We start from the raw sequence: 21307 nt of genomic DNA on the forward strand, positions 1-21307 counted from the left end.
AGCACGCTCACTTGGAGAAGTTTATTAAAGGCGATGTGGAGTTTCTGACATACCAGTGGCAGAGAAGTAAAATGAGTTTCACGGCTGGGTTGCTAAAAAGCTCTTTTTTATATGGGTGTATTTAATTTGACTATTTTTTATTTAAGAAAATTGTTGCCCAAAAGGCACGGACTGGGTGGGGTGGGAATGGCAACTGAGGAGTGAAGGATATGATGGGGATGGGGAAGAAGATTCAGTTAAGTAGCACTGTGTGTGATGCATTGAAGAGTGGAAGTTGCCACAGTTAGCTAAAAACATACCATGTTTTATTGGCTTATATACCAGTATTTGGATACCAGATCAGCAGCACTGATCATTTTCAGTTACAGTGTCACACTTGAGAGTGTGGAAAATTACAGTGCCTCCCTGCATGCATTTCTTATTCATTCCTCCTCTTCTATCCCCTCTCCTTGACTTCAGATGGTTGCATTATATACATGCGGTTGGGGACTTATGCATAAAATGGACGCTCACGTATCTGAAATGTGTTATTTGAGAGAGTCTGGAGTCTGCTTACTGTACACTTCAATGCTTCCTGGCCTCTGTCTTCTCACTGAAGCAGGAAATCCAGCAGACTGTAGCTAGCTTTTTGTTTCAACCCAACATTTCTCAGATCAGAAATCTCTTCAAGCCCTGGTGGTTTTGGATAGGCAGAAGTCTACTGTGACTGAAAGCCAAAGTCTGGTTGCTTGAGAGTGAAAGAAGCTTACTGTAAGAGCTTTATAATGAGGTTGTTCGTTAAAAGGGATTCAAAAACCTTGACCTCATTCTTAATAAGTTACATAGAGAAGATAGTATTGGGACCTTTTTTCCATCCTTATTTTTGAGGGCAAAAACAATGGATCAGATTCTGCCCTCCATCATCCTGGGGCAAATCCTGCTGAAGCACATGATGATTGCACCAGTGTATGTGAAAGCATAATGTGGTGTGGTTGGTAGGGATTTACCATATAGTTATATAGTGGTTTTCATGAAAAAGATGCCAAACTATATATAGGAATCACTTTACTCATCTCTGAAATTCACTCAGTTCTGGGGTGAAATGTGGCAGCTGTTCAGCAGCTCTCAGTGGCATTACATAAGGGTTTAGGAACAGACAGGAACAAGAATAAGCATAGGCAGAATATATTTGCCAGGACACCTGCCTTCACATCTCTACTCTCAGGAAAAGAGATCTTCAAAGAGCAAAACCATTGAGGACCCCAGCTTTATATTTCATTCAAAATTAAAGGTTTTAAGCCGTAAAAGAAAGAACACGAGAACAATGGAATGCTACACTGCTCCAAGATGTGCAGGTGGGATTTGAGCCAAGTGGCAGGACCTGATCCTGGAGGTAGGTCCTGTCTATGCCACTGCTGTGCCTGGCTGGCTCCCTATTGTAGGAAAGAAGAGAATGCCATCACTTCTGTCTCCTTGAGATTTCCTAAGAGGTCTTCCATCCAAGTGCTGATCAGGTCTTGACTCTGCTTAGTTTATGAAAGCTGATTAGATCACAGCCCTAAGTGGTATGGCTTCAGACAGGAGCACTCTTAAGAATGAGTGTATTCTGGCCGAGGGCCAAGAAACTGTTCTCTTGGGCAGATTCTGTATAGAGAGTTTGTTCTTGCCTTCCATGCGGTGCGCACTGAACTTGGTGCCTGGGGGTCCCGGCTGCTTGCGCCCTGAGGCCCTGGAACCGCAGCAATGATGGCGTACTGGAGACAGGCTGGGCTCAGCTACATCCGCTATTCCCAGATCTGTGCTAAAGCTGTCAGAGCAGCAATGAAACCACAATACAAAGCTGAGGCAGAAAAAGCTGCTGTGGCTACTATAAAAATAGTGCAACCTAAAAAGGAGTAAGGTGATTGGCCCTGTGATGAACTGTATGGACAAAATATCAAGTGAAGACAAGGTCATGGGTCTGCAGATGTGCAATGTAGTCTCTCCATGTAGCTATAAAATCTGTATGTATGTGTAAATCAACATGCTAATAAACTGAACTTCTAGTTCACCATGACCATAAAAAAAAAATCACTCTCCCAAGGTATTGTTTAGGGAGATGGGAAGGAGGCAGACAGGGAGAACACTTTTCACTGAACTGGAGAAGGCGACCCTGTTGAGATTTGATTGGAGAGCAAAGGTACACGTCTGCTGTGGTTTTCAATCAGTGGTGTGTGAGGCCTGCGTGTGCTTATGTTCAGGTCTGAACTCTGCAGTCAGGAGTCATTCCTTTCAAGATGCTGCACAATGGTGAACAGGGGTTTTTTAACTGCAAAGTTTTCAGCAGCTGAAATGGCTGAGTCAGTTGCTCTTGTTATGGAATGCCCTTGACTAGTCCATCCGCTTCAGTAGAGGAGTCGTATTTAGTCCAGTAGCAATTTTGAATGGGTTTGTGAGATCAGTGAAAACAAGTAATAAAAACTTCAAACAGAGTCAAATGTATTTATAATTAATTTTTTTTCTTTTTTTTTATTCTCACAAGTAATGTGGGCTTTGATAGGAACAAGTGCAGGCACCTGCTGTTGACATTAATCAGCCAGTTGCTCTGAGGACTTGACACAGACCTTGAGTTCAGTAATGTGACAGACGGAGACCATATTATTTTTTGGGCTTGGGATGTTAAAGGTCTGATGTTAAAACAGGGTGAGGGTTTTGTTGTTGTTGGTTTGTCTGTTTTTTTAGAAATTGCATGTGAACATTGCTTATATTATTTTCAGGCATTTGATTCATTATTCTGCATTGCAAAGGCAAATGCTTTCTTAGATAGCCAACTTGGAAACCCATGAACAGTCATGATGTTTTGTGTGGAAGTGGGATATTGGCCATCTCTGGGGTTTTTCTTTTCTAGATTGAGATGAAGAGAGGTTCTCTCTCTCTCTCTCTTTTGGAGGGTGATAGAGCATAGAGAAAAATGCAGAAGGTGAAGAATGGGATGAAGGCCTAGTGTTTCAGTTTTAATGATAATTTAACTTGGATGAGGAATGGTGCTTGGAATGTTACGTTTCATTGTACAGAATGTGGGCAGGAGGTTAGCAGTGATCTTGTTCCATTTCTAAGGACCGTATCATGTAATTGGACACAACTCAAGAATATTCACGAAGAGATATGCTCAGCTCTGTACTGAGATGCCCAGTACCATGCTCCATGAAGAGAAGAAGGCATCAGAGCTTCATACTACAATGATGAATGCTGTATAAAACCGTAAAATAGATGCACATTTACGTGCGGCCACAGTATTAGAGGTAGACAAGGATACAACTCCAGCATAGTCCCCAGTTGAATTCTCTTCCCATCATTGTTAAATGTGTAGTCCTACCCAAAGGGTTGCTGATTCTGAACTGTACACTGCATGCAGACAGTGACAGGATTGAAAGTGAGAAAATGAAAGGTTAATAGAATACATCGAGAAGCAGTAACAGCAACAGAGATACTGGCTGGGCCTTCTTCACCTCAGGAGGATACCACATGTTTCAGAGACAAACTCAGTTTCAGTGACAGACCATATGGATTTAGGAGCCTGACTTTAGGTATGAAGGTTTGATGATTCAGATCTATCTATCTATCTAAAAGTGAGAGAGAGAGAGAGAGAGGGAGAGAGAGAAGCAGAGATAAAGTCAAATTTTCAAAATGTGACAGAGGCTGTGCGTGCAAATTTTATTATTCAAAAGTGATGGTGCACAAAAATTGTGAATGCAAATGATTTCATATGCTAAATTCTGCATATATAGTTGGAGGCTATGTTTGGAAAAATTAACCCATAGATTATCTAACTATTTATCAGACAAGGTGAGTGGGATAATAGATTTTATTGGATGAACTTCTGTTTGTGAAAGAGACAAGCTTTTGAGCTACATAGAGCTCTTCTTCAGGTCTGGGAAAGATATTCAGAATGTCACAGCTAAGGGTACGTCTACACTGGCAGAGTTACAGCGCTGGCAGTTACAGCGCTGCTCAGAGAGCGCTGAAGGGAAACCGCTGTTGTGTTTCACACTGTCAGCTGCCTGCACAATAGCATGTTCACACTTGCAGCACTTGCAGCAGTATTCGGACCGGTGCACTCTGGGCAGCTATCCCACAGAGCACCTTTTTCTCTTCTGCCACTAAGAGTTGTGGGAAGGTGGAGGGGGTTGCAGGGCATCCTGGGTCCTGTCCCAATGCCCTGTAATCCATTGCTTCACATCCCATTAGTTGGTGTTGGTCCTGTTTTGAGTAGGGGATTGGACTAGATGACCTCCTGAGGTCTCTTCCAACCTTAATATTCTATGATTCTATGATCCCAGCAATCCCTGTGCTTCTCTGCGCATTTGGCACCATCTTTCAATGGTTTATGTACTGCGCACTCTGCCTCTTCGGTCTGCAGGAATGGATCCTGCACTGTTGACCAATATGCTGCTCACTCTCACTAACACATCATGAGTGGCAGTGAAGTTATTCTTTAAACTACAAAGGCAAGAGGAGCTTGACATTGATCGTGCCACGCATAGTAGCTACAACACAAGATTGCTTGTGGCATTCACAGAGGTGCTGACCACAGTGGAATGCTGCTTTTGGGCTCAGGAAAAAAGCACTGACTGGTGGGATCACCAGTTTGCACGTCTGGGATGACGAGCAGAGGCTGCAGAACTTTCGGATGAGGAAAGCCACATTCATGGGACTGTGTGATGGGCTTGCCCCAGCCAGGCGGCACAAGGACACGAGAATGAGAGCTGCCATGCCATCGGAGAAATGCTTGGCGATTGAACTGTGGAAGCTGGCTACTCCAGACTGCTACCGATTGGTCGCTAACCAATTTGGAGTGGGAAAGTCAACCGCTGGACTCGTGTTGACGGAAGTATGCAGGTCCATGAATCGCATCCTGCTCCAAAAGACCATGATTCTGGGCAACATGCGTGACATTGTGGATGGCTTTGCACAAGGCTTCCCTAACTGCGGATGGGCGATAGATGGCACGCATATTCCAATTCTGGCACTAGACCACCTGACCACCGAGTACATTAAGTGGAAAGGGTATTTCTCTATGGTTCTCCAGGTGCTTGTGGATCACCGAGGGCATTTCATGAACATTAACACAGGCTGGTCTGGAAAGGTGCATGATGCATACATCTTTCGGAACACTGGCCTGTTCGGGAAGCTGCAAGCAGGGACTTTCTTCCTGGACGAGAAGATCACCATAGGGGAAGTCGAAATGCCCATTATGATCCTGGGAGACTGCACCTACCTCTTAATGCCGTGGCTTATGAAGTCATACATGGGGCACCTTGACAGCAGCAAGGAGTGGTTTAACAACAGGCTGAGCAAGTGCAGAATGACTGTTGAGTGTGCTTTTGGCCATGTAAAGGCCCGTTGGTGCTATCTATAAAGGAGGCTGGACCTGGCAGATGACAATATTCCTATGCTTATAGCCACATGCTGTACGCTCCATAATATTTGTGAAGAGAAGGGTGAAAGCTTCACTCAGGGCTGGACCGCTGAGGCTCAATGCTTGGAGGCTGAATTTGAACAGCCAGAGACCAGGGCTATTAGAGGGGCACAGTGCAAGGCCATAAGGATCAGGGATGCCTTGAGGCAGCAATTTGAAGCTGAAAGTCACTAATATTTGTTGCTATGCTTGGGAATGCAGTGCTTGTAATGCTAGGAGGTGATTGTGATTGGTGCAGACGATTCACTATGAAGGTTTAAGAAAATTGCCTGTTGCTTTGCAGGGCTCTGTTTGCTTTCAGTCAATGGATTAAAGATTGCTTTCAAACCAAAACAATTCTTTTATTAAAAAACAACTATAGGAGGAGAGAGACAAACAAAAAAACACATCAGCACTGAGGGGTATGGGGGCAGGTAGGGTCCCAGGAGGAGGTGGAGTCCCAGGAGAGTTAAAGATTTGTGTACATCCAGGTATCATATCCAACCTTCTCCTCTGGAGTACAGTGCAGCAGGTACTGTACTTCAGCAGGGCTGAACTACAGAGGGACGGGTGTTGAGTGCAGTGGGTTGTGGGAGTCCGCAGTGCTGGACTATGACGGGGGAGGAGTGGAATGCAGCAGGTACAGACTGGAGCCAGGAGGTTGCTAAGAGTGTGTTGGCAGTGTCTAGGGGGGGCGCATGGGAAAGAGTTTTGCGACAGTGGCTGCAGGGGAGGACGGGTGCCGAGCTGCTTGGTTTGCGGTGCTAGTAGCACCTGGAGCATGTCTGCTTGGTGCTCCATAACGTTTAAGAGCTGCTCCGTGGTTTCATTCTGGCACGCCGCATTCTCCTTTCAGTCCCTCTTCTCACTGTCCCACCACTCCTTCAATTCTTATTTTTCGGCCGTGGAGTGCATCATGACATCACGCAGAAATGCCTCTTTAGTTCTTCATGGCCACTTTCTAATTCTGCGCAGCCATTCAGCTAGCAATAACAAAGAGGGAGGCTGGGCTCTCAAGGTCATATCTGTGAAGCCAAAATGCAACATTTTACAGAATCAGTATTGTTTGCAACACACGGGCCACTGATTCAGTGATTTAAAACACAGCCACTATTCACATACCTATTGCTAACTGGCTGACCCCAGGCAAGCACACATGAGCCACAACACCCCCAAAATGGTGAGTAACCGCAGGGGCAGGGAAAATCAGTGTTCCAGGACTGTACTGTACACTGGGCATGTGGCTCTTGGTAAGAGCCAACACTGTAGAGGGGGACCTTATAATCATTACTGTCCCCACATTTTCCATGGGTTGTGTTCATTATGGAAGATATCTTGCTGCTGAGGGTGAGCAGGGAATCAAGGGAGGGCCTTCTCCAAGACTGTGGCTTCCGCCCAGGTCATTATGCGGCTCGCCTGTGTGCAGCAATGGTCCCCCCTCCCACCCCGTGACAGCAGAGTGGCACGGGAAAGTTACCCTTAATGGGGCAAGAAACAAAGCAGCTCTGCCAAATAACCTGTGGCAGCAGATTGCCCAGTATCTCCATCACAGTTTTGTGGAGATCTCTGAGGCAGATTCCCGTGAAGTGAGGGAGTCAATCGACACCCCGTTCCACCGCTCAGACTAGGCATGTGGTGGTACGTGCATCATACAGACACAAGCCTGCTTTCTGCAACCCTCCTGCCTCCACCAACTTGCTTCAGCAATTCCCAAAATCAAAGTCAATTACCAGGGGCCTCCTCTTCTGTTTGCGCTTTGCCAACATCCAACAGCTGTGACTGGCTAGCCTCCTCCAGGGTAGAGAAGAGCTTCTGGCTGCATGCATCTCTGACCTTCGAGTTGTGCTCTGCCTCTGGGTCCCTCTCCCCCTCCACATCCTCGTCCAAGATTTCCTCCTCCTGGCTCAGTCCACTTTCGACTGGCATGTGAGCCACCGAAGTATCCACAGTGGCCTTCGCAGTGGAGGTGGGGTCGCCACTGAGTATTACGACCAGCTCTTTGTCGAACCGGCAGCTCATGGGCGCAGCACCGGAGCGGGAGTTTGCCTCCTGCGCCTTGCGGAGGGCGTTCTGCAGCTCCTTCACTTTGACCCTGCGCTGCAGTGTGTCCTGATCATGGCCCCTTTCTGTCATGCATCATGAAATCTGTCCGTAGGTATCATAATTCCTGTGGCTGGAGAGCAGTTGGGACTGGACAGCCTCCTTGCCCCAAATGCCGATAAGGCCCAGCAGCTCGGCATTGCTCCAAGCAGGGGATTGCCTGGTGTGTGGAGCAGGCCTGGCCACCTGGAAAGATGCGCTGAGACCACTGCACGTGTCACGGAGCAAACAGGAAGGGGACTTTCAAAATTCCCAAGGAATTTAAGGGGTGGAGCTCACGGTTGATCACCTGAGGGCAGGGCAGCAGAGTTCATTTAAGACTCAACTCAGTACCTGGTATATTGTGCACCTCGTGTAACAGTAGTTCCAGTTATCAAACTGTTTGTTTAGTTAGTGCTGTAAATATGAACAGCTCCCTTCTGAACATGTAAAAAGTCAGGATCCAAAGAACTGAAGACTTGAGTCTCTTCTCACCTATATCAGTGCAAATCTGACGAAACTCCACTGTTGTCAAGGGGTTAATATTGCCCTAAAGCCAATTTAAGAGGTAAATTGGATCCTTAGGCTATACCCACACTACAAGATAGGGTGTGATTCCCCTGCTCATGTACAATTACTAGGACTAGCTCTCAGCGAGCTCGTGCAAGTATAAATAGCAGTGTAGCCACAATAACAAGGGTAGCAGCAGCAGTCTCATGGTTCCCCAAAATCCACAAAGACAAGTTGGTGTTTCCAACTCATTTTAACTGTGGAATCAAAACCGAACAGTAGATCACTGTTTAAGAAAGTATTAAAAAATGCCCCACCCAGTTTGAGACAGATAGCTGCATTTTTGAGGTTGTTTTTGGATGGTAGAGTGGGGAAGTTTCAAGATTGGGAGAGGAAAAACCATCACTTATCTTTAGAGCTCTTTTAAAGTGTCTTCATTTCCTCTGGTTTTGTACGTTCACCACCAACAGTCCTTCGTGCATCTGACCAATTGCTAACTGCGATCTAAATGGTGTTCAGTATCGGGTATTATTACTGTAATGTCGAGGAACCCTAGTTGTGGACCAAGACCCCATTGTGCTATATTGTGGAGTAATTCTGTATCCATTAGATATAGGCATGTATCTGTTGTTGTTTTTTAAAGAGTCACTTCCTTTGTGTGAGAGGTGTGTATTGGGGAGGAAGTAGAGAGGAATGGAAAGACCTGCTGGCAGAGGTTCTAGCTGACAAAACATCATATAGCCACAACAGCTTTTCTGAAATAATAATTCAACAGTTACAAGCTTCTTTGACATACCAAAGTCCACAATAATTAATAGTACCCATATTATCTGAGCACCTCACAATCGTTATCCTTATGTCGCCTGTGAGAGGTAGGGAAGTTTTATCCCCATTTTACAAATGGGAAACTGTAGGACATGTTGGATTAAGTGTCTTGTCCAAGGTCACAAAGGAAATTATCGTCTGAGCTGAGACAAAAACCCAGGTCTACTGAATCCTAGTCTAGTAGACTACCCAATACATAATGCTTTCTATCCACATATTGCCACCTGTCATACAGGCCTGTGCCTTACAGGCTCATGAGCCGTTGCCCTTTTGTAACATGGTTGATTCTCTAGCTATCTCATCTTCCTAGGGTCAAGCAGCTCTTTCATTATTTGACTCTTTTTTTTTTAATGTGTGAAATGTTTTTGGATCAGATAAATACATATGTAGTGGGCTAGTAAGAAGGAAAAGGATTGTGAACATATGTAAATATAAGCCCATGGAAAATGAATAAAAGCTCCACACCTTGCGGAACCCTAGCTGAGGGTAATTTAAAATAATATTGCCCTCAACATAATTCATCTCATTGTTCAAACCAGGTAGGCAAGCATGGGGTCATATTGATAATTTAAACAGTCTCCCCCTCAGCCTCCTCTTTCTTCATTCAGAGGATTAGCTCTTAGCAGAACACCATTGTTTCAGAGTCTGAAAACACTTATTGCATGTTTCAAAGAGCTAAGACCACATTCACACACATACTACACTTTATTCATTTTACATTTTCTTCGTAAGTGGGCTAAAGTCAGGTTTGCTTGTCTGCTTAGTGGTGTTTTTGTTTCCAAATGGTTACAAACAGTTTGGTGCATAAAGGAGTTGTCAAAATTGCTTCACATTTTTGAACGCAAGGGGATAGGTTAAGGTCTTGATCCCAAGCCAAATTAAGTAAACAGGATTACTCCCATAGACTTGCATGCAGCAAGTCAAAAAAGCTAACAGAATGTTAGGAACCACTGGAAAGGAATAAACAAGACAGAAAATATCATAATGCTGCTATATAAATCCAAGGTATTCCCACATTTTGAATCCTATGTGCAGTTCTGGTCACCCTATCTCAAAAAAGATACATTAGGATTGGAAAAGGTACAGAGAAGGGCAACAAACATGATGAGGGGTATGGAACAGCTTCCATATGAGGAGAGATTAAAAAGACTGGGATTGTTCAGTTTAGAAAAGAGATGACTAAGGGAGGACATGACAGATCTATAAAATCATGACTGGTGTGGAGAAAGTGAATGGAGAAGTATTGTTTACTTCTTCATGTACTACAAGAACTAGCAAAAAGAAAAGGAGTACTTGTGGCACCTTAGAGACTAACAAATTTATTAGACCATAAGCTTTCGTGAGCTACAGCTCACTTGAGCTGTAGCTCACGAAAGCTTATGCTCTAATAAATTTGTTAGTCTCTAAGGTGCCACAAGTACTCCTTTTCTTTTTGCGAATACAGACTAACACGGCTGCTACTCTGAAACCTACCAGAACTAGGGTTCACCCGGTGAAATTAATAGGCAGCAGCTTTAAAACAAACAAAAGGAACTGGGTCACAGTATCATAGGACTGGAAGGGACCTTGAGAGGCAGAACTCATGGCAGGATTAAGAATGATCTAGACCATTCCAGTGCTTAGCCACCTGGACAGTTAGGAAATTTTTTCCTAATGTTCAATCGAAACCAACCTTGCTTCAATTTAAATCCATTGCTTCTTTTCCTATCCTCATAGGTTAAGGAAAACAATTTTTCTCCCTCCTCCTTGTAACAACCTTTTATGTACTTGAAAACTGTTAACATGTCCCTTCTCAGTCTTCTCTTCTCCAGATTAAACAAACCCAATTTTTTCAATCTTCCTTCATAGGTCATGTTTTCTAGGCCTTTAATCATTTTTGTTGCCCTTCTCTAGACTTTCTCCTATTTGTCCACATCTGTCCTGAAATGTGGCACTCAGAACTGGACACAATATTCCAGTTGTTGCCTCATCAGTGAGAAGTAAAGTAGAAGAATCACTTCTAGTGTCTTGCTTACAGCACTCCTTCTGATACATCCCAGAATGATGGGTTTTTTTTTTTTGCAACAGTGTTACACTGACTCATATTTAGCTTGTGATCCACTATGACCTCCAGATCCATTTCTGCAGTGCTCCTTTGTAGGCAGTTATTTCCCATTTTGGATGTGTGTAAGTGATTGTTCCTTCCTAAGTGAAGTACTTGCATTTGTCCTTATTGAATTTCATCCTGTTTACTTTAGACCATTTCTCAAGTTTGTCAAGATCATTTTGAATTTTAATCCTATCCTCCAAAGCACTTGCAACCCCTCCCAGCTTGGTATCATCTGCAAACTTTATAAGTGTACTCTGTATGCCATTATATAAATCATTGATGAAGATATTGAACAGAAATGGACCTGGAACTGATCTCTCCGGGACCCCGCTTGATATGCCTTTCTAACTTGACTGTGAACCACTGATAGCTACTCTCTGGGAATGGTTTTCCAACCATTATCTTTACACAATGCATAGTCAACCTTTACACAATGCACAGTCAACCTGTGGAATTTGTTGCCAGGGGATGTTGTTAAGCCCAAAACTATAATTAGGTTCAAAAAAGTGTTAAGTTCCTGGAGGATAGGCCCAGAAGTGACTATTTGCCAAGATGATCAGGGATGCAACCCATGCTCCAGGTATCTGTAAACCTCTGGCTGCCAGAAGCTGGAACTGGACAATGGGATGGATTATTCAATAATTGCCCTCTTTTGTTCATTCCCTCTGAAGCACCTGGTATGGGCCACTGCTTGAAGACAGGATATTGGGCTAGATGGACCATGGTCTTACCCAGTATGGCCGTTCTTGTGTTCTTATGGATGGTATTTGGATCAGGGGTTAATAGCTTTGGTCAGAACCAAGCGCTCCTGACATTGTTCTGACAATACACTTCAGTCCTGTCTGGAACCTCCATTCCCCTTATGTTCCAATACTGCCTAATGCCCTGTTCCAGTCTTAAGCTTCTCTTGAGCAGAGAATACCAATTATACTAAATCAAGGAATTCTGTGATGTGGCCTAATGTCTATTAAGGACTAGGGTGGAACCACCAAAATCATTCCCATATATAAGCAAAGCTTTACTTAAACAAAGAGTCTGCAGAGTGGAAAAGCTTGTGTAAATTGACTCCAGTGGTGACTTCAGTGGTGCTGTGCCAATTTACCCTAACTCAGGATGTAGCCTGTGGTGTTTTAATTCAGTTTGCCACCGAGACTGCAACATGTGTTGACTATACGTATATTTCAATTTTGTGTATACTCAGCATAAGAGTATTGGGTTATCAGTAGAGCTGGGTGAAATTTTTCAGACAAAATGTTTTTTGCTGAAAATCACAGATTTGGGTCAACCAAAGCAGCGAATTCTTGTCAAATTTTAGCTAATTGTTTCAGTCAAAAAAAAAACCCGAAAATCAAAAGTCAAAAAGTTGTTTTGATATTTTCATTTTCATTTCATTTTGACTTTTTGATTTGAAATTACTTTATTTTGAATTTTACTTGAATTTTTTTTTTCCAAAAAATTAAAGCAAAACCCCCAAAACTCAAACAAAATAAAATGTTTTGTTTCACATTGAATGATACATTTAACCTGACAAGATATGTTTTTACCTATTTTGATTCCAAAAATTTTCAGTTTGTGTTGACCTGAAACAATTTTAAAAAACACTTTTTTTTGTTTTAGCCACTGAACTGAAAGATTGGTTATTCTCACAGCTCTTGTTATCAATACTTCAGCTAGCCATCTTAGGAAACCATTTGCTGTAGTGGATGTAAAATCAAACAACTGATTTGTGGGTCTTTCTTGCTGGAATATTTGTTCAATCTGCTGAGTCAATAAGCAGAGGTCACTGGGACTCAATAAATATCATTCTTTATCCTGTTCTAGAAGGAATAATTTAAGCCATAAAGATCTCATTGTTACCTGCATTTCACTTATGGAGGCAAGAGGATGGGTAAGGTAGGAGCCCCAGGAGATGACCATGGATCTCCTTCACTAGGCAGATATTAAATGTGGAGAGCTAGAGTAACAGTATTAGCTCCATTCCACCCATACTTTCCAGCCGCATTCTCTTAAATTTGCAATGGAATATTCTCCCTCCCTCTTTAATTTATTCTGTCTCTCCCTATCCCAGGTCTAGTTCCCTTTCTCTTTCCTTGTTGCCTTTGCCCCTTGTTTACATCTGGTGCCCTCAGTTTCCCCAGTTGTCACCAAATGCCATATCTGGAGCTTTCTTTTACTCTTCTTTCACCGTCCTAGGTCTAGTGTTCTCACTTCCTTTACTCCTTTTTGTTATGTTCACAGCATGCAAAAAGAGAAATTAGATTAAAAAACATAAATACTCTTGCTGGAAGGTAGCGATGTAACACTGATATTTCTTAGAATTCTGAATGATAACACCCAAGAACCCAAAAAACAGAGACAAACCAGGCTGCTCCCTAAAAACAGAAAGGCACAGCTTGCCCCACCTTACTGTAATCAGGCTGGCTGCAAATTGACTGCTGCTCCCAGATGCTCCACTAAGGAGTCCCGTAGCTTGCAAGCAGGACTAGAAAATCGCTTCAATCTTAAAGTGATAGTTTGCAACTCCAACACAGTCCTTAATAAATCACTGTCTTTCTTCAGTCCCAGGTGTGGTCCTTTATCCTCCACAGCACACTCCTGATCCAGCCTGCTTTATCTCACAGAACAAATCTGTGAATGTGTCAACAGCTCATTATTGCTCTGTGAGCAGCCCATAGGGGCTATTGTTCAGAAAGATGTTATAATACTTCTGACTCCTGCCAGCACCAGGAATGGTATTCACCATCAGTCTCACTTTGCCCACCTAGTGCCTGATCCAAAGCTCATTGAAGTCAAAGGGAGTCTTTCCGTTGACTTCAGTGGGTTTTGAATAAGGCTGATAGTGGAATGAATTTATTCTTGGGCCACCACATTGAGCACAGGTAGGTATTTTACAGTTTAAGCTTTAATGTTACCCATGTGAACCTGCAAGCTTAGGCTCTGACCCCTTCATATCTTGCATATCCTGGTCAGCACTAGCTTGGGATAACACCAAAGAAAATCCAGATGCTGTTGAAAGTGGGGGCCAAGTGATTCAGTAGATGGCATTTTCCCCAGTGAATCTGTATCAGATCGATATGTGCCAGTATGATGCCGGGGACACTGTGCTTCAGGAGATGGCACTTTTCAGATGATATACTAAATTGAAACTCTGACTTCTCAGGGGCATAAATATCTCATGGCACTTTTCTCAAGACTAGGAATATTTGACCCTGTGCCTAGGATGGGTAAATATATTCTGCCTGTCTGAAATTCCCCCTGCACAGTCTTCTGGATATGGTGTTTTTTTCTTCCAGGACTAAATTACAGTGCAGTGTTGCTGTGTACTTTTAAACATTTCCCACATTTCCTTCCAGAGGTGGCTGCACCTCACTAGTGAGTGAATTGTATGTGTAGGGCCTGTGTCATCAATGTATTACTCCAATTTACAAAGGTATAACTCCATTGGTTTTAATAGAGTTGCATGACTGAAGTATTCTAGCAGTGGCTCAAGATCAGAGTTTGTAAAGCACCTTGAGATCCCCTCAGGATGATAGTTGCTATGTAAATGTAACAAGCTGTTGTTACTTCTTGTAGGAGATTCTAATGCATCTATTGTTTCTTGTTTCTGAATGGCTGACAAGCAGGATTTTTAGAATATAATGTTTCATTACATACTTGTCATGAATAGCTGAAGACACGTATCTGTACTTAGCTGTCCAACTAGAGTCAAGAGCAAGGTCACAGCTGTGCTTGCAAGTGAAATTCAGAAGAATGTTCAATGTTTCCTCAATACTAATAAAAAATAATAATTCTTAATACTATGACACTTCTTTTCTGAAGATCTCAAAGATGGGAAGCATTATCATCCCCAAATTATAGATGGAGAAACTGAAGTGCAGCATCGTTAATTACTTAGCCAACATTACAATGACTGAGCTGTCCCCTTGACTTTGGGTTAAAAATTATGGCCTACAAACAATATCCAAAGTATTCCCATCTCTAGCGGATGCTCAGCCTTCCCCAAATAAAAATCTTGTTCACCTGCTGCATTCACCTGCTCTAATCAAACTTTGTATACTGGGACAAGTTCACAGCTGATATAAGCCCTCTGAAGCCAATGGAGTTGTCCCTGTTTACCTGAGTAGTATATTTGGCCTATTTTCTCTGTAAAGTTTCCCCAAGTTGATTTCCATTCCATTCTTTTGTTTATTTTGGCACCATGTTGGTGCTCCCTGCCCATTAACATTCTTTGAACAGCTTGAGAGGATGGATCTTGTTTAGAGATAGGAATCCCCTTTCCCCCGAGATTTGATTTAGGGGGTTGGAACATGCAGGCAGGCTGCCCTTTGCAACTGTCTCAAATGGGAGCCATGGTCCTGCCCTCTATCCCCCATCCTCTTCTTCCACAGTCCTGAAGAAAGAGCTTCCCCTGTATTTCCCGTGTGTGTGTGTTTTGTTCCTGGTGCAGATGCAGCTGCCAACGAGCTTTGCGAAGAGATCTCCAGATCTCCACTAACTGTGAATGCTAATGAAAGGTTTGTTTTATTTCCACATCTCAAGAGTAAACATTTCCATTGTAGTTGTGCTTAAAAGAGGAAGTTGCTAATTAAGGCTTCTTTTTTTCCTTCCCTCCTCCTGCCCCTTTAGGGTACCTGCCTCTCCCTCTTGGGTAGTTACTGTTGACATAGTAACAGCTTATCCTACTCTCATTTGTATCTCTGCATGGGTATATTTGGGTGATGGAGATGTATAAAAAGAAATTCTGCAAGAGTCTGGGAGCATAGAGGAAGGAATCCGACCTTCTGTGCACCTATCATGTGAAACATTTCACATTTTTAATTAATGTAAGAGATGTCTTCTCTGAGTGCAAGTGCTTGTCCTGAGAGATGCTCTGCCTGAACTCAATGAGTGGAGATAGAGGAATCCAGATTAAGGAATTTAAACAATTAAGACTAGATTTTACAAAGTGTCTAGTGATTTTGGGTGCCTCTGTTTTCATGTGCCCAACTTGAAACACCTTAAAGGAGGCTGGGTTTCTTAGTGATGAGCACTCACCCTCTGAGAATTCGCAAAAAGAAAAGGAGTACTTGTGGCACCTTAGAGACTAACAAATTTATTAGAGCATAAGCTTTCGTGAGCTACAGCTCACTTCATCGGATGCTGTAGCTCACGAAAGCTTATGCTCTAATAAATTTGTTAGTCTCTAAGGTGCCACAAGTACTCCTTTTCTTTTTGCGAATACAGACTAACACGGCTACTACTCTGAAACCTCTGAGAATTGGATCCCTTTAAGGTGCCTAAAGCTGGGCACCAAGAAGCTGAGGCATATGGAAATCACCAATTGCTTTTGGAAATCTTGGCCTGTCAATTGGCCTTCAGGTCTCTGTTGCATGTTTGATGTTTAAGCTCACTCCACACTGCCTCAAAGGGAGCATATCAGCCGACTGGGGAGTGTGGTGTGCTTTTTTGTGGCTGCCAATGCAGACAGGCTCATGGTTCCTCCTCATCCACTTTGGAATGGTTACTGCCTCTAGAGGGTCTGTCCTTGCACCCAAGTGAGTGCCAGGACCACACTGTCTCTTCCTCCTCCTTATGCATCCCATGCAGGAGTCAGGCCCCGTAAAGGATGCAAACCTCAATGTCATATCTTTAAATTAGTATTGTCTTTATAGGGTCAGTGCACGACCATGTTAACACCATAAACAAAGCAGATGTTAGCAAGACAGAAGGGATCCCTTTTGATTTTGTCATCAGTGTAGTTTTTCATTCAATAAAATGCTCAGGATGCAGATTTGTTTCCTTTGTCCAATATGAGTGTTCTTGTTTCACCTGCCTTGAAAAGGACAAGCTTCTTTCACAGAGCAGGGAGGGAGCCAAAGCACTGTCACTGAAGTGGTTAAACAAAAACACTTCAAAGGGCTAGTTTAGAGGACAGTCTTGCTCCTTGCATATGGTAAAACAAAAGAAGACCTCTCAGGTGATTGTTGTCCATGATTCCTTGAAATGTAATGAGATGTTTCTCTAGTTTCTTTGCAGCTTCTATAAGTGACTTGACGTCCTCTGCAGAAAATGAGCTTTTTTTTTCAGTACCTACAGCAACATAATCACAATAAATTTCACTCTGTCTTCTGCAGCATCAATACAATAAGGAAGCAAGGGGCGGGAGAAAATATTTACCCCTTTGTTCAGTAAGGAAAGAGCACCAATGCTACAAAAGGTTGTGCTAAACCAGAACACTGTCCTTTTCTGCACTGGGTACCAGTACATGTTGCACATAACCAAGGGAGCTCAGAGAAAAGAAGGCACATATCCCTAGGTTGATCACTTTGGGCAATCTTTAACTGGGTGGACAAGTTATGCTGCATCATGGTAGTAGGAGCATGTATTCTGAATAACTCAATAGGGGCTGATCTGGTGACATATTGAGTCCCCTCAATTCCCAGTACTTCAGTAGGAGTTGAAGGTGCTTCAGTACGTCATGGAAGGAGCTCCTAAATGCATCCAAGACATTGAGGATATGTCTACACTGCAATAAAACACCCATGGCTGGCCCATGTCATCTGACTTGGACTCACGGAGCTTGGGGTGCAGGGCTATGAAATTGTAGTGTAGACATTTGGGTTTGGGTTGGAGCCCAGGCTCTGGGAGCCTCCTCTCTTGCACAATCTCAGAGTCCGGGCTCCAGCCCAATCCTGAACATTTACACTGCAATTTTATTGCCCTACAACACGAGCTTCACAAGTCCACAGAAGCTGATTAGGGCCAGCCATGGGTGTTTTATTGCAGTGTAGAGATACCTGAACTTTAATAATACCTAATCTTTACAAAGCATTTTTAATCTATGGCTCTCAAAAGCACTTTACACATCAGGTAAATATTGTTAATCCCAGTTTACAGATGAGAAAACTGACGTATAGATGAGCAGTGAAGTGACCTGCAAAAGATCTCCCAATAGGTCAGTGGCAGAGCTGGGCATAGAACCGAGGTACCTTGAGTCTTAATGCTGTGCCCTGTCCAACAGACACACTGCCTCTCTAAAGATCAGTGATATGGAACCTCAGGGTTGCTTTGTGTATTTCACTTTGGATTGAATGTAGCATTATCCTGAAACATTGCAACAAAGATTTCAGCTAATTGCAGCTATAGCTGTTGCATTCCATTTGGTATTGAGAGGGGTAAGTGTGTCCTAAAATTGCTCTTGGTGTTAGAGTGCATCCAGAATGCTAAAGACATTGAACCAATTTCAGACTCAGTATACTTGACTGACTCCACTGAGGTCAATGAAGATATACATCTGCATACACCTGGTCTGAATTTGGCCCTTCCTCTTTAGCAGCAGTATAGCACTGCTGCTTGCTCTGTCAGCAAAAGGATATGTGAAGAGTGGCAGCCTTCCCCAGTTCAGCAGTTCTGGACAATGTGCTATTAAACTGTGTATATTGGTTAGGAAGAACACAGCCCTTGAGAGCAGAGTACAGACACATTATAAAGTGATCTATTTATATTATGGAGCTATACTGATAACCATACAGTACTTCTGAAACCTACCAATCATGGTTACACTCCTATCAAATGTGTGACAGAGATGAATGCTGTGGGTGGCAATAGCTGCTCTTATCTCTAAATAGAGGCTTTCTCCTTTGTCTTTCTGTGTTGTTTTAAGCATTTTGGTTGAATTTTGATGCCTGAGTGATAACTTTTAGGGCCAGGCATACAGTACTGCAGGCTACTATTGTGAAAACTTCTCCCAGGCGGCTCTGTCAAATGTATACCACTCCTCCTGATCTGCAGGCACCCTCCTGATAATCCAGTCTATGCCTCTCTGTGGCAGGGACTAACATGCATGTGGAAGTGTTTAATGGTTTCAAGGGTGGGCAGATATTTCCTTGAGACTGTACCAAGACCCTCCAGATGCATTTCATTTGTTTCCTGAAGCAAGTTTGAACCTAGGTTTCCAGCGGGGAAAGATCAGTGTGTTAAAACTACTGCATCAAATTTCCTGATGCTGTTCTTTTAAACTAAAAAAATATGAAGGCACTAGATCTGTGCAAGACCAATATGAGATTGCAATCCAAAAAACACCGAACCAAAAATTGGTAAGGTATGCATTGAATCTGTATAGTTGCCCTCACCCTGGCATCTGAGTACCTCCAGGAGAGGCTAGCCACCATCCTGTTGCATCAGATTTTTTAACAGTTAAAGCCTTATATCCTGCATGTTATAAGCAGAGAACAGTTACACAAATACCTGTATAGCAGAAAATCTTGGGATGAAATATGTTCATGGCAAAGAAGTATAAAGTCAACTATCAGCTTTGTGGGTGATTAAACACCAAAACATTCATCAAGATCAGCAGAACGGAGGGATTTCCATGATTTTTGTCGCCAACAGGTACTTGTTATATGATTGTATTTTTATAATGAATTTGTGTACAACAGATAAAAGCCTGATAGAACTAGGCATGGGGTCTCTCTGCTTGTCCAGCCCTATGAAAGTACTGCATGTCACTTAGAGGTGGCTCAGGTAGGGGAGGTTTTGTGGGGAGGAGAAAAAGTTTGATGAGAAAAAGGTTGATGAGGAGGAGTAAAGGATTGGGGCACTGCAACTCAGTCTGTTGCTAGAATGTTGAATTAAAATGTAAACGTGATTCAATTGGCTTAATTGACCCACCTCCCTCGGTGCTTTTTAGTGCTGCTGCATATACTTAAAGTTCTCTCTACTCACGGTACGCTCCTTAATGTAACATTTGCAAATGCAGATTGATGGCATGAGCTCTCAGTGAAGGGTTGTTGGTTCCGAGAGGAAACCAATTACATTGTTAATGATCAGGTGCTTAAGCAGGAATAAGCTTGGAGCCCTAAAACAGCCAAAGTGAGAGGCTCAGCTTAGAAAGAGCACTTTATCAGTTCCTGGCCTTACATTGCAGAATGAATGTGAACTGACTCAAGTGATTCCTGAAGGTGGCCTGAGTTGGAACCTGGCTATTGGCCATTCATGCGGTGAGTTTGTTCAGCCATATGTCTGCTGCTTACAGGATGAGAGCTCATACCATGTGCCTTGTGTTGTAGGTTCACTTTGAGGTGACTGCACTATCTCCTGGAGGGGAACTGGGTTGGATCTAGCTGCAGATAATAGATGTTTGTTCAACCTTTATCTGTTTCTGAGGGGGGATGAGAACCTACACTATCACTGCAGTTCAGTCGGGGTGAATAATTTCTAGGGGCAATTTTTCTAGCATAAGAAAGGAAAGTCTTTTTCAAGTGCTGAAGCTGGAAGTGTTGGATAACGATGGGGTAGATTTTTCCATTGCCCCCCTACCAGCTAATCATGCTATTGTATAACACCATGTCAGCAATGTCTAGTGGTGCAGAACAAATAGAGACTGTTGGCCTATTACTTTCTGAACAAATAGGGACTTCTCGGCTTTGTCTGGGAGGCTGTAACTGCACAATTGCATTAGGGCTTATTTGACCACACTACATGGCTACCTGATAATGTCTTTGCTGAGATAAAAGCAGCTGCATGTGTATTTTCTTTCTTAAACTGTAGCTGTGCCTGTTCTCACTGCTGTGAAAAGAGAGTTGGGGACTTCAGCAGTTCAGCAAGAAGAAAGAATTTAATTAAGCTGCATGGATGTTTGTTAGAGCCTGGGTGAGGAAAAGGATGAACACTAAGAACAGTTTCAGTCTACCTTTGTAATGTACCCCAATTTCAACTGTTGATGTAGCTGCATCAATGCTACTCTCTTATGTAAATAAGGAAGGCTGCAGTCTATCCTGGCAGATTTTACCTTCATTTCAAGTAGGGGTGAGCAGTTATCAATGCAAGTTACGGCTTTCTTTGCCTATATAAGGGGTTTGCACTGGTGCAGCTACAACAATGGCTGAATCTGAGCTCATTCCATGTGTAGATTTAACCTACTGGTCAATATGTGTGTGTATACATCCCTCTCCATGCCCGATTCACATGGCAGCTCTTGACTTGAGAGCCTGGTGTCCTAGCTCAAGCTGTAGAAACTCATGCTTTCAGCTTTGGTATTGGCCAAGGTGTGGGGGAAGGCTCGTTTGCAGTTTGAGTTGCTGTGGGGCTCAGATGCCTAAACTGAGCTGATTTTGGGCAAGAGAAGCATGTAACCCCCAGCGTAGCAGGTGTTAGGTATATCTGTGCCTGATCCACAGGGGATGTGAGTCTGTTACAGCCTCCCGATATAGAGCCTGGCTCTTCAGCTCAAGTTCATGCTTCTTAGCTCTGGAGGTCCCGAGTTAATTCCGGTGGTGTCCAAAATAACAGTGATCACATAGGCAAGGCCATATTGTGCTTTAGTGAATGTCGTGTTTCCCACCAGAGAGCCAGAGCTCTCACCCATCTTTTTTCAAGCTTCAGCTGAATTATTTTAGTGATACTGGACC

At 43.2% G+C, this 21307-nt stretch overlaps 2 protein-coding genes across 16 annotated transcripts in view; both read left to right on the forward strand.

The window, feature by feature from the left end:
* The window catches only part of BRSK2 (BR serine/threonine kinase 2), a 450698-nt gene that overhangs the window by 126752 nt on the left and 302639 nt on the right, over positions 1 to 21307 (forward strand). The window lies entirely within an intron of this gene.
* LOC119856676 (ATP synthase subunit epsilon, mitochondrial-like) lies at positions 1641 to 1967 on the forward strand. Its single transcript, XM_038404512.2, has one exon. It carries the CDS (start codon positions 1723 to 1725, stop codon positions 1876 to 1878), a length of 156 nt encoding a protein of 51 aa, XP_038260440.1. The 5' UTR covers positions 1641 to 1722; the 3' UTR covers positions 1879 to 1967.

This window comes from Dermochelys coriacea, chromosome 6 (genome assembly GCF_009764565.3).
Source record: "Dermochelys coriacea isolate rDerCor1 chromosome 6, rDerCor1.pri.v4, whole genome shotgun sequence".
Lineage (NCBI taxonomy): Eukaryota > Metazoa > Chordata > Testudines > Dermochelyidae > Dermochelys > Dermochelys coriacea.

Coding starts and splice junctions, on each gene's coding strand:
- LOC119856676 (XM_038404512.2), top strand. CDS start 1,723: ATGATGGCGTACTGGAGACAGGCTGGGCTCAGCTACATCCGCTATTCC.